This window comes from Chinchilla lanigera, unplaced genomic scaffold, assembly GCF_000276665.1.
Source record: "Chinchilla lanigera isolate Chin_1 unplaced genomic scaffold, ChiLan1.0 scaffold00080, whole genome shotgun sequence".
NCBI lineage: Eukaryota > Metazoa > Chordata > Mammalia > Rodentia > Chinchillidae > Chinchilla > Chinchilla lanigera.
The window spans coordinates 2,863,818-2,877,106 of record NW_004955481.1 but is presented as its reverse complement, the minus strand read 5'-3'; the positions used below and the strand labels follow the sequence as shown (position 1 = coordinate 2,877,106).

Genomic DNA, 13,289 nt, shown 5'->3' with positions numbered 1-13,289 from the left:
CAAAAGCTGTAAATTGGTTGTTTTTGTTTTTTATTTTTTGTGTTTTTAGGTACCGGGAATCAAACTCAGGACCTTGAGCTTACAAGGAAGGCGCTTGTGCCCCTGAGCTACTTATTTGATCAGTCTTGCACGTCTCTATTCGTTTTGCTGAGAAACCACCTTGAAGATATCAATATGTAATACAACAACTATTGTTAATTTCCTACCACTTTGTCTGTAACTCTGTATTGTTTGTATTGTTGTTATGCTATTTTGTAAATGAATGTCTGTTAATATGTTTTCCTTTTATTTTAAAATAAATTTTTAAAAATAAAAATAAAAAAGCTGCAAATTAACGGATTTGCCACCAGGTGGTGGTGTCTGTGGATGTTCGCGTATCCCATCGGCCCTGGCGCTCACGGCGGAAGAAGGCGCGGAGGTGACTCTCTGGCCCGCAGCCCGCTACTCTTCTGTTCTGTCTGACGTTGGACAACAAAGATGGCGGCTGGGACGAGCAATTACTGGGAAGGTAAGGGCGAGGCCTTGGGGTGGGTCTCGCCGGGGGTAGAGGGACTGAGTGCAGATAGGTCTTGGGGGAGGAACCGGGGGAAAAAGTCAGGCCTCCTGAGCGGTTGAACTAAAAGGTGGGACTTGCTTAGTGAAAGCCCCGGGGACTGAGGAAACGAAACGGTCTGGGGCAGGGGTCCGGCCTGAGCGGGCCGCGAGATCCGGCCGAGCGGCAGGAGTTGGACAGTGGACCCAAGGGTTGGAGACGAAGAGGGACCTGAGTCAACCAGAGTGGAAATGAGTGAAGGGTGGTAGAACGCGGACGTCGCGGGGTTGGGTACCAAGAAGAGACAAGTGTTGAGCGAGAAGATTCACAATCTGGAGAAGGGAGTATTCAAGCGTTTGGGGGCTGAGATCACTGGTGGGAAACAGTGGATAAAGAGAAAGGAGGAACTTGTCAGTCCTGTCTATTAAAGGAAGTAGGAGCGAATGCTTCCTACTGACACCCCAGGGCAGCTTCAGGCCAGGACTTTTAAGAATTGGTTGTTTGAAGACAGAAAATAACTTTATTCACTGCCTCGGAGTCTAGGATCGTTTTTGTTAGAAAGAGAAAGTTGAAAGAACCTGTGTGCGTTGTCGTTATTGCCTTTGCTATACCTCTTCTACCAGAAAAGTTTCTTGTGACTTGACCGGTGCATTAATTCCTGAAAATACGGTCCAATCAAGTGAAGTCATGTAAAACTCCTGAACCACGATGAAAAACAAAATTGAGAGAAAGCTCACCTTTTCTTTCAGCTGTTTGCTTTACTGCAACATAGAAACTGCTTCTGTCTTTTCGCCCTTTTGATTATTTCCTCTTGGTGCTCACTGAAACGTCTAGAAACCGCAGTATTGTCACTGTAAGCTACTTGCTCTAAGAATCTGAATTTTAAGTTCATTCGTGCTTGTCTGTCATAGTTTCAAAATGCCTGATATTTTGTACTAGAAATGACAATTACTAAAATTACCAAGAAGTGTACTTCTAGTTTAAAAACATGTATTAAAATGGGTATGTATTGAAATATATGTACTAGGTAGAAAACATTTTTTAGTTATGTAGAAGTGGTTACTGGTATCTTTAATACTATTCACTATGCTGTGGGTTCTTTAAAGTACCATGCTGTAATTTAAAGCAGCTGATTATTGACAACATATTCTGTGCCAGGTGCTTTGAACATATGATTATCAATGCATAAAAAGCCCCTCAATGCAGAGGTTTAAAAAACAAAAGGCTGAGATTCATAGATTAAGTAGATTTTCAATAAATGTCAGACCCAATAAGAAACTGAGCTGAGATTTGCTCTCCTGGGCAAATATGCTCCACTATGTTACTTTACTTCCTCTGGTTGCAAAATACATTGAAGGGATGTTTTGTATTCCTCACTCCTGAGACATTCTTATATTATTTCTTCCTATAGTTCAGTCGTTTTATTTTAACCTCAACTCCTTCGTGAATCTAGTCAGATCTATGTGTGGGTTTCCACAAGTGGCCTCTGTCACTCAGCTCCTTAGTGTCAAACTGCTATACCATTTTCTCTGCCTGCTTGTTTGCCTTTAAACTTGTGTGCTTTTCAGACTTGTGCTTTTATCTCTGTCACAATCATATTTGATTTAGTAGCACAATGTTAGTTCCACCTTCTCCAGATTTTTTCAGTATGTTTATGAAAAGCAATTTTTAATTGTTAATTATAATTTTTTCTTTATGTTCAATTGCTAAATCATTTTACTATTATGAAAAGGATCTCATGAGCTTAATAAAGCTTTGAAACATAAAGAGATAGAAAAATAGGGGCTGGGGATTTAGCTCAGCGGCAAAAGCGCCTGCCTGGCAAGCGCAAGGTCGTGAGTTCGGTTCCTGGTACCGGAGAAAAAAAGAAAAATCTTTGCAAAAATAGTGTTGGCTTTTTCCTTACAAAGTTAGCTGGTAAATTGATATGAAACTGGTCATAAACCCTATTCATTTATTTTGTGATTTGTGTTCTCTTATTTTCCTCTATATTACAGAATTTTGGTTATTGTTTCTATAAATAATTTCAGGGATGTTAGAATTAACATTTGTTATCTAGCTGTCTTAGGAATTAAGCTAAAAGTTTCCATCTCTTCTGGTACCTCCTTTCTTGCTCCATCTGAAGTTTAAAAAATGACTAATTTACTTTCTTGATTAAGTGTGTGGTTTCCTTTTTTTCTTTATGTCGGGGTAACTAAGTCAAAGACCAATACATGATCATTTTCATGGTTTACTTTGTTTAGAACAGTACTGTGATTTACTTGTCTGTTGATAAACTCTTTTGCCTAACTTACTTTTGTAATTTTGCTAAAGATCTCAGGAAACAGGCCCGACAGTTGGAAAATGAACTTGACCTGAAACTAGTTTCCTTCAGTAAACTATGTACAAGTTACAGTCACAGCAGCGCCAGAGATGGAAGACACGACAGGTATAGGTACTACCAGATTCTGTCTCTTAATGCCTTAAATTATACAATGTTTTAAAAGCATTTTTAAAAATTAAAATACATAATATTTGTAACATGGTCTGTTAATGAATTTTTGATGTTTTATTGTCTTTGCCATTGATTGGCATGTTTTTTAGTGACTTTACTGAAATTCTTCCTAGTTCTTGAGACTCATTTATTTAGGATCCTTAGGCAAAGATTGTTATGATCTCAAGAGGAAACTGCTAGACCTTAAGAATGAATTTGTATCAAAGAATAAGTTTTTAGGTTAGCCACTATAAAGAAATACGCCTCATTTGTGCACATAATTTTTTGTTTTCTTAATTGCTAAATGGGTCTAACTACCCAAATGGAAAGTATACCTCTCAATTTTCTGTTGTTTATTCTTTTCAAATGAATGTAATGTAGTGTGTATCCCCACCATTAGTCATAGAAGCTATTTTTATTTGGTACTTTTTTATAAACTAATATATTATTATGTTGAACCTAGAAAAAAGACTTTTATCTTTGAATCTTATGCATAGTTTAAGTTGTCCACTTGTTTCAAAAAATATTAAGGGATATTTAAGACAAAGAATAATATAATGGACCCTGTGTGCCTATTTCCCATTTTAAGAAAGGATCATTATTGATTCAATTGTGAAGTCCCTGATGACATTCCATTTTTTCCCTCCCATTTATGTGTATCACCATATATTTTTACTATATATGTTTGTATCCTTACACAATTTGCAGTATCCTCTAATAATTGTTTTGCAACTTGATTTTTTGCTTAACATTATCATTGAGACTCAACTGTGAATTTATCACTGGTATATTCATTTATAATATTGTGTAAGTATATCATGGTTTAACCATTCAATGGATAGGAATTGTTTCTGACTTTTGCTAATTAATAACAATTTTAATAATTGAGCAGAGTGTTTTTCATGTTTCAGGCACTATTCTGAGACCTTTATATAAATTTTCCTGTTGGAAAATTGTATTTATTTATTTTGTTGTGGTACTGGGGAATCAATCCAGAGCCTTCTACATACTAGGCAAGTGCTCTACCACTGATCTATATCCTCAGCCCTTTTTAAATTTTATTTTGAGACAGGTTCTCACTGAGTTGCTTGGGTGGGTCTTGAACTTACGATCCTTCTGCCTTAGCCTCCCAAGTAGCTGGGATTACAGGCATGTGCCATTGCACCCAGCATTCTAGGAATATTTTTACACATGTTGTTCCTGTATACCCTGGCAGTAAAATTGGTAGTAGACTTGTTGGTTGTTAACCCACTCATATTTTTAATACCTTTTCAAAGGTAGTGGTGGATGTGATATTTTTCAGTTAATAATAAAAACAAAAATTGAGCTTAAATCTGCACCTCTATCTTCCTATATCCTGTGCCCACACTCTAAAACCTACTATACTATGCTCATTCCAACAAAAGACTCATTTCCATGCTGTAGCCAAGGTGTTGTTCCTTTTTAATAAGTGCACATGGATTACATAGATACCAGGGCCAATATATGGACTTCAGGGCCTAAAAATAAATTCTTATCATGTTACATAGATTTTATTTCAGTCCAAGGCTTTGGGCTCACCTTAATTTAGCAAGTAAAGAGAAAGCAGTTGTTTTTTTTGTTTTGTTTTGGGATTTGAGAAAAATTAATTTATGATCGGAAATCTTTTTCCTTGAAGCCTCCCATTTGATTGTGCCAGCCGGTATATAATTTTGAAACTCACATTTAAGAGATACTTTTACATGATGCTTTTATTATTATCTGTTCTTCATAATCTTAATACTTTTGTTAACTCCTTTAAAGAAAAAAGCAGTTTTGAAACATTCCCTAAGAAATTCTACTACAAATTGAAATTGACTTCATAGAATTACTTCCACTACCTAATTGTCCTTAAAAAAAAAAAACCCTTGTTTTTTCATCGTGTGCCAGGTGGTAGCCATATATCTATGAACAAGGTTTTGAAGATTCAGTGTATTTTGTTTAATGTTGGAAGCATATCACAATAAATAAACTCAGCAATAGCTAGAACATTTTTCCCAGGAAAACTTCAAGGTCTGTGAATCATCAGACACGTATAAAATGAATTAAATTTAACTGAATCCTGGTACAGTTGAATTGGGTGAGAACTGGATCAAATTTCCCCATAATGTCAACATTTAACCTAACCGTTGAATTTGATTTGGTTCTCGTCCAGTTTGGTTTGTGACCAGAATCATGGAAAGAATTAAGTTCATGAAGAAATATGTTCATGAACCAAGGTAGCACTATATTTAGAAAATGGGCTTTTGGTTGTGTCCTTGGACTCATACTGAGTTGACAAATATGAAACAAGCAGTAGTAGTAGAGATTGCCCTGTTATTCATTTATTCAGTGAATATTTAATGAGCATTCATCATGTGCCAGGTGGTAGCCATATATCTGTGAACAAGACAGAGTCAGTTTCTTCCCTCAAGATTGCATTTTGTTAAGTTGGGCATGGTAATGTATGGCTTTAAATCCAGTACTTGGGGAGGCTGAGGCAAGAGGTTTGCCATAAGTCTGAGGCTAGCCCAGGATATATAGTAAGTTCAAGGCCAACTGCAACTGCAAAGTGAAACCCTGTCTCAAAAAAAAGAAAAGAGAGGATAACATTTTGTTGCCCCGTTGTTGTTTTTTTTTTAATTTTTCTGGCAGGGAGAAATCTGTAGTAGTATACAGAGAGCATTTCTGCATGGGCATATTCTGAAAGGCAACCCCAGAGCTTTGGCTTGGTTCTGACAATAAAGAACTAATTTTTTTTTTTTTTTTTTGTTTTTTTGAGAGTGTCTTGCTATGCAGTTCAGGCAGGCCTTGAGCTCACTTTGTAGCCCAGGCTGTGGTTTGTGTGATTTCAGGATGTCCCCCAGGGTTTATGTGTGGTGTTTTTTTTTTTTTTTTTTGGTACCAGGAATCGAACTAACAACCTCCCACTTGCTAGGCAGGCACTGTGCCGCTGAGCTATATCCCCAGCCCAAGAACTAAATATTTTTATATCGTAGTTTAGGACAGATAAATTTTACAATAAATTGTAAAGTTTCAAGACCCACTTAGATCTAATTAAACATCTTAAAATAAAAATATTTATTAGATATATTTTCGCTGTTTCACTGCTTTTTTTTTTTTTTTGGTTTTTGGTTTTTCTCCGGTACCAGGAACCAAACTCACGACCTTGCGCTTGCCAGGCAGGCGCTTTGCCGCTGAGCTAAATCCCCAGCCCCTCACTGCTTATTATTGCTGTGTGAGTAGAAAGGTACAAGGAAAAATAGTGGTAGCTAAGACACTCTTTGGTGTTGAACTGATGATTTTATCTGCTTCATTTGCCACACCCAAGTACTGTTAAAGAGCAGGACAAAGTCTTCAATAAGATTGGAGAGCATAGTCATTGCCTCGGCATTTACCTGTACCCAGATTATCTCTGATTGCATATGACAATGCAGACATGGGGGTCTTCTGAAGGGTTCATTCAGAAAGAGACAAAAGAAACTCTTAGGACATGCAGTTCTAGAATTTGAGTCTGTCAAACATCTTGCACATGCAAAAAGGTAGAGTTTGACTATCTGAATATAAAAATATTTAATACATTTTTGTAATACAAAATGAGATGGTTGCATTATAAGTGGAAATATAAAAGATTAGTATCCAAAAAAGCTGGACACGGCTATGTATTTTACACTGAAAGTAAGTTCCTGATTATTCAATAACTGTAATCTGGATCATTTAAATCTCAATTTTATTCTTGGTAAAAGTCAAGGAAAGAAGAGCAAATTGAAGGCCTAAGAAACTAATTATTTATTTATTTATTTATTTATTTAATTTATTTTTGCGTTTTTGAGACAGGGTCTTGCTATGCATTTCAGGCTAGCTCTGAGCTCACTTTGTAGCAGAGGCTGGCCTTGAACTTGCAATGATCCTTCTGCCTCAGCCTCCCAAGTGCTGGGATTACAGGTGTGCGCCACCATGCCTGGCTCCTAAGAAACTAATTTTAAAGGATAAAAACTTAAAAGATTTCTCACAGGCTCTGTAACATAACCTATAGTTGATTTTTATAGTTTCTCTTATAAGGAGTTCTACATTTCTCTTTTGTTTCACGTATATGTTCTTTTAAATTCAGTTTAATTGGACACTGCTATAGCTTAAAGTTACTTTCTATCATTTGAGTAAATGTAAGTAAGCATTTGGAATTTCTTTACATTGTTGAGATTGATATATAAAAGTTTAGGAAAATTGTACATTCAGTTATACTTTACAGTGAATTTAATTTGTAGGATGTGTGTGACCTTTATTGGAAAATTTTAAAAAATCAATGTCTAAAGAAATAGAATGTTTCAGGGGTTTACTTGACCTAAAAGGGTAATTACTTTACTGTTTTAAGTGTGTTTTAAAGGACTTGAGTTGAGTAATGGATTGCCTTTCATTGAACTTCTCCTTAGTTCTGACACAACACCCCTTTTAAATGGGTCAAGCCAAGACAGAATGTTTGAGACAATGGCAATTGAGATTGAACAGCTTTTGGCAAGGGTAAGTGCTTTCTGTTAAATTGCTGTTTTGCTAGTAACTGTGTACGTGTTAGATAGGGCACTGCATTATATAAATGCAGACATGTTGACTGAAATCATCCAGTCATTCAAAATGTCTTTCTCTTCAGACTACTTGAATTTTGATGACAGCCATCCCGAGGTCATGCGGGTGTTATTTTAACCTTGAGTTTTCTTTTGCTTAGTTTTGTTTTGCTGTCAACTAAAAGGATGTATAGGCAAATAATTTGCTTTTAGTCGTTTATAATGTTTTTAAAATATTTTTTTCATTTTTCCTAGCTTACAGGAGTAAATGACAAAATGGCAGAATATACCAACAGTGCAGGCGTCCCCTCCTTGAATGCAGCATTGATGCATACGTTACAGCGACACAGAGACATATTGCAGGTAATGTATTAGGCTTGAGACTTTTTATATTATCTCACTTTTTTTCTTACTCTCTAACTAGGATGTTTACGTATGTATTTAAAAGAATAAAGGGAGCCTGGGCATATTAGCATACACTTGTAATCCTAGCTGCTGAGGAGGCTGAAGTGAGAGGATTCCCAGCTTCAAGCCTGCCTGTGCAACTTAGCCACACTGCCTCAAAATAAAAATAAAAAAGGGCTGAGCATATAGTTCAGTGGTAGAGTACTTGTCCAGCATGTCTGAGGCCTTGAGTTCCACCCCCAGTACTGCAAAAGAGAGAAAGAACTCTTCTGAGGAGATAAATGCTATAGATAGAAATTTCTCATTTTTGTTTTTGTGTGTGAATATTATAAAAATCTGAAAATGAAAATGTCTAATAGCTCTTGTTTTTTTTTCTTGAAATTGCATATTCATCACTAGGCAAATGTACTTGTACTTGGTGAAATCAAGCTGGCTGGCTGTAACAGAAAATAGTCATGCACAGGCAGTAATATGGTGGTTTAGACTGCACTTTCATCAAACTTTCAAGATAATATAGAAGGGAAATAATTTACTGTATTTAGTATATTATTTTTTAAAAAAATAAAGTTGTATCAGTAAAACCAGAGAAACTCTTAAAAGATTAATATGAGGGGAAATTAAAAGTATAGTAGTCCAAATAGAAGGCAAGTTTTTTTTAATATTCAAAAAATTTAGCGAGGCCTGGTAGGGCATGCCTAAAATCCCAGCATTCGGGGTACTGAGGCAGAAGGAGTACCATGAGTTCAAGGGCAGCCTGCACTATAGTGAGACCTTATTTCAAAAATAAAACACACAAAAAATTTTCTTTTTTCTTTTTCTTTTTTTGGTATCAGGAATCGAACTCAGGTCCTTGCACTTGCCAGGCACGTGATGTACTGCTGAGCTATATCCCTACCCCACCCCCCCAAAAAAATTCTGATTTTAAAAATAGGAATAGGCCTGGGTGTGTAGGTCAGTAGAACTTAGCATTCGTGAGACCCAGGTTCAATCTCTAGCACCTCTGGTGGGATGGGGGGGGGGGGTAGAAAGATATTTTATTGACTGCGTAAGTGTGAATATCAGAGTAAAAGCTCACATTAAAAACATTCTCAGGGCTGGGGATTTAGCTCAGCAGCACAGTGCCTGCCTGGCAAGTGCAAGGTCATGAGTTCGATTCCCGGTACGGGAAAAAAAAACAAAAAAAAATTAAAAAAAAAAAATAACAACCAGACAAGTATACCTCTGATAACCATATATGTTTAACATTTTGGTGGTACAATAAGGCAGTTTTTTAAAAAAATGCAAATAAGTATTGGAAAAGAAGAGACAGTTTCTTTTACTTGATAGGGTAAGAGTGTATGTCTGCTACACCCAAGAAAATTAACTGAAAAAAAGTTGGCAGCAATTAAAGTCAATATGATGGTCAATTACAAATAAAAACAATTGTTTATTTAAAAAAAAATAAAAGCCAGAAGTTAGTTGAGGCAGGAGGATAACAAGTTTGAGTCTAGCTTGAGGAACTTAACAACTTAGGGAGACTCTTTTTCAAAATTTACAAAAGAGCTGGGGATGTAGGCCCTAGGTTCAATCCCTAGTACCACCAAAAACAGAAAACAAAGTTTTCCTATGTACAGACAGTAAGCTATTAAAAATATAATGGAGGAGAATGGGGTATAGCTTAGTGATAGCATGCACAAGACCGTACATTCAATCCCCAGTACAAAAAACAGGAAGGAAGGGAGGGAGGGAAGGAGGGGGAAAGGAAGGAAGGAAGGAACTATAAAATCCTTAAATATTAAAACCTGTTAAAAACCTAGAATACATAAAAGTTGGGCTATAAAGAGAGAAAATTTATATCCCATTATAACTGAATAGAGTGCATATATAGACCCAAGTATGTGTGGAAATTTTCTGGTAAAGTATTATAAAATAAATGGAAAAAGAAGAGGAAGAGGAGGAGGATTCACAATAAAGCATAGTTGAAATTTATAAATTTTTCAGCGGTATAAAGGGCTTAGTGAATAAGACCTAATGCTAAGGACTAATTTCCTTAAAATGCAGAGAAATTATACGAGTAAATAAGAAAAAAGCAAATTAATAGAAAAATGGGCGAAGAATATAAACTTACTTTAAAAATGAATGGCAGAGGACTGGGATATGGCTCAGTAGTAGAGCACTTGTCTAGCTTGTGTGAGGCCCTGGTCTGATCCCCAGCAAGGGAGGTGGGTAGTGGCTAAAACCATAAAAAAATGCTCAGTCATACTCCCAAATAAAATATATAAATCAAAATAAGATATTTTTACCTATCATTTTTTGCCTACCAAAATGTTTGTAACCCATTATTGGCAAAAATATAAAAAAGTAGGCATTCATACACTGTTGATAGGAACATAAATTGGTGTAGTCTTTCTGGAAGGCAGTTTAGTGCTATCAGAATTTAAATACTGTACGGTATGTGATTCTTTTTCGGCTAAGTATTTACTTTTTTTTTTTTCCTTTGCAATTCTGAGGTTGAACCCAGAGCCTTATGCATGCTAGGCAAGTCCTCTACCACCAAGCTTCCCTAAGTGGCAGAGGCTGGACTCAGATTTGAGATTCTCCTGCCTCAGCATCCTAAGTAGCTGGCATTGCAGGCATGCCCCACCGTGCCCAACATTTATTCTTTAAATATATCTTTTATTTTAGTGGAGTTTTTGTTTTTTTGTTTTTGTGTTGTTTTTTACAGTTCTAGGGATTGAACCCAGAGCCTTGCATGTGCTAGGCAAGCACTCTACCACACAGCTACATCCCCAGCTCTATTTTTTTCCCATTCCCCTAACCTCTCTTCAACCCGTTTTGCCCTGCTTATTTACAAAAGCTTTGTTTCCATTTTTTACTTCTTTTCTCAGTTTTTTCCTTTTCTCTTTCTTCTTTTCCCCTTCCCCCTTCCTAGTTCTCCATCCCATTTGAACATTTTCTGCCTATTTCACAGTGGCTATTGTATATTTTGGTCCTTATGTATGCTTTTGGTTTCTCTAACCAGAAAATCAATGTGATAGTTATACACATGTGTCATATTTGTTTCACTTAAGTGTATAGTCTCAAGGTACATCCATTTACCTAGAAATGTCCCAAGTTTATCCTTCTTTATAGCTGAGTACTCCATTGTATAAAAACACATCTTTCTCCATTCATTAGTTGATAGGCATTTGGGCTATTTCCAAGATTTAGCTGTTACAAATTGTGCCACTAAAAACATGGGTATGCATGTATTGCTGTGGTATGGTGCTTTTCTTTCAGGAAGATACCAAGAAGGAGAATAGTTGGGTTAAATGGAACCTCTCGTTTTAGTTTTTTGAGGAATCTCCACACTGATTTCTACCATTCTATATCTCCAGCTCTAAACATGCCTTTTTTTAAAAAAAGTTCAACAAGCCAGGCATGATGGTATAGATTTGTAACCCTAGCACTCCAGAAGGCTGAGACAGGGTGATGGCAAATTCAAGTCCAGCCTGGGAAACTTAGCAAGACCCTGTCTCAAAATAAAAAATTAAAGAAGAGTCGAGGATATAGCTCAGGGCAAAGGCCCGAAGTTCAATCCCCAGTACAGTGACCAAAAAAAAAGAGTCCAACAATATATATGTACAAGAGTGCAAGAATGTTTTTTGTAGCACTTCGTAGTGGCAAACAACCAAAAGCAATTAAAATGTCTATTTAGGGAATTAGAGTTTACAGAATCATAAGATTATATTCTGTGCAGCTACTAAAATGAATGACATAGCTTAGTAGTAGAGCACCTACTTAGTATGCTTAGGGTCCTGTGTTCAGTCCCTAGCACCACCAAAAATAAAGGGGAAAATAGGGTTGTAGATTAGATTTGTTTGACAATATGAATTGATTGATATATTTTACTCTGTAAAAAATAAAGTGTGCATTAGAATTTATACTCTGATTTCTTTAACAAAAAATTGAAAGAAATAATGGATAAATTTTTATGTGCAAAAACATTATTTCCTAAAAAGAAGCATGAAAAAGTGGTAATAGTCACAAGTGGTAGAATAAAACATTTTTGTTTCTTTACCTTTAATACTTTGGGTGCTCTTTTAATATTCTCATGTCTTTTTTAATATTCTCATGCTCTTTTAATATTCTCATAATTTTTTTTAAAAGGTTAATAAGGTCTCTTGGAGATGAAATTTTTATTTTCATCGTTATCTGCTTTTCAGAATTAAAATAGTAAATATTCCTTAATGTCTTAATAATATACAAGTATAGTTGTACAAAAACAAAGGAAAATGTTTACAGATTATTCTTTCCTTACAATCCTCTTGATTTTTTTCTTCCTTTGATTAATTTAGGGATTAAATTTCTAGGAGCTCCAAAAGGAGGAAATTTGAAAATAAGCCCCAGTAGGTACAATAATGAAGTAGGTAAACTTCGCAAGCTTTATCCTAGGCTAGTGGTGGCACACCTATGGCATCATACTATAGTGGACTATTTGTTATCACTGAAAACTCTAAAAGGTTCACTGTGGTTGCCCTTGGCTATTTTGAAGCCATTTTATCCTAGAATTTTTTCTTTATAATTTTGAATCAAAAGACAAGGTACTAAAAGATAGGAGGAGTAGTGTTTTGTAATATACAGTATGATAACAATACACAACTGGTTCAGTAAGATGAAAATACATAATTAGTTCATGTTGAGACTGGATGTTGATTTATTGCAGGATTATACACATGAATTCCATAAAACCAAAGCAAACTTTGTGGCAATACGAGAAAGGGAGAATCTCATGGGATCAGTACGAAAAGATATTGAGTAAGTTACCTTTTATATTTTTTATAGAATGTTTATTCAGATTTTTAAAATATCTGTAATTAGTTGCAAATTGAGTAGCAAAACCAGGATTTGGATTTCAGGGTTTCTAATTCCCATTTCACTGTTCTTTGAACATTGCTGCTCTAATGTAGTCCTAATCTACTTTGTCAGTCTTCTCCCCTGCTTCTCTTAGTTTTACTATTGTCTCCTGACTTTCCTGTCTTAATACAAAATCCAGCGTAAATGATAGCTTCATGAGTTCTTCTGTGGTCTCTTACTATTCTAACATTACAACCTTACAGATGAAGCTCTCTACATTTCTCTTCTTGATTACCACCCATCTTCTGCTCCTCTCTCTTGTTCCACAATTATATATTCAGATAGCTATTTATTGCAGCCTTTATTTCCCTAAAATTCTGAAATATGTAATTTTCCATAGAGATAATACAAACATAATTAAAATTACTTAAAGACTTCCAACATTTTTATGCTATTTCAGTTCATAAGTTTAAAGGTTTGTCTTTCTTCCATTCCTCATCTTCAGTGA

General features: G+C 35.8%; 1 protein-coding gene across 2 annotated transcripts in view; it reads left to right on the top strand.

Moving 5' to 3' along the window:
* Window positions 1–350: 350 nt before the first annotated feature.
* Window positions 351–13,289, top strand: part of Gosr1 (golgi SNAP receptor complex member 1) — a 45,639-nt gene continuing 32,700 nt past the window's right edge. Inside the window, exons 1-5 of one of the 2 annotated variants that reach the window (XM_005402652.2) lie at window positions 351–508; window positions 2,846–2,960; window positions 7,433–7,520; window positions 7,817–7,924; window positions 12,651–12,742. In XM_005402652.2, coding sequence (XP_005402709.1) covers window positions 478–508; window positions 2,846–2,960; window positions 7,433–7,520; window positions 7,817–7,924; window positions 12,651–12,742 — 434 coding nt within the window. In that variant the 5' untranslated portion in view covers window positions 351–477. Of the gene's footprint in view, window positions 509–2,845; window positions 2,967–7,432; window positions 7,521–7,816; window positions 7,925–12,650; window positions 12,743–13,289 lie in introns of both variants that reach the window. The other variant, XM_005402651.2, reaches the window with a different exon arrangement.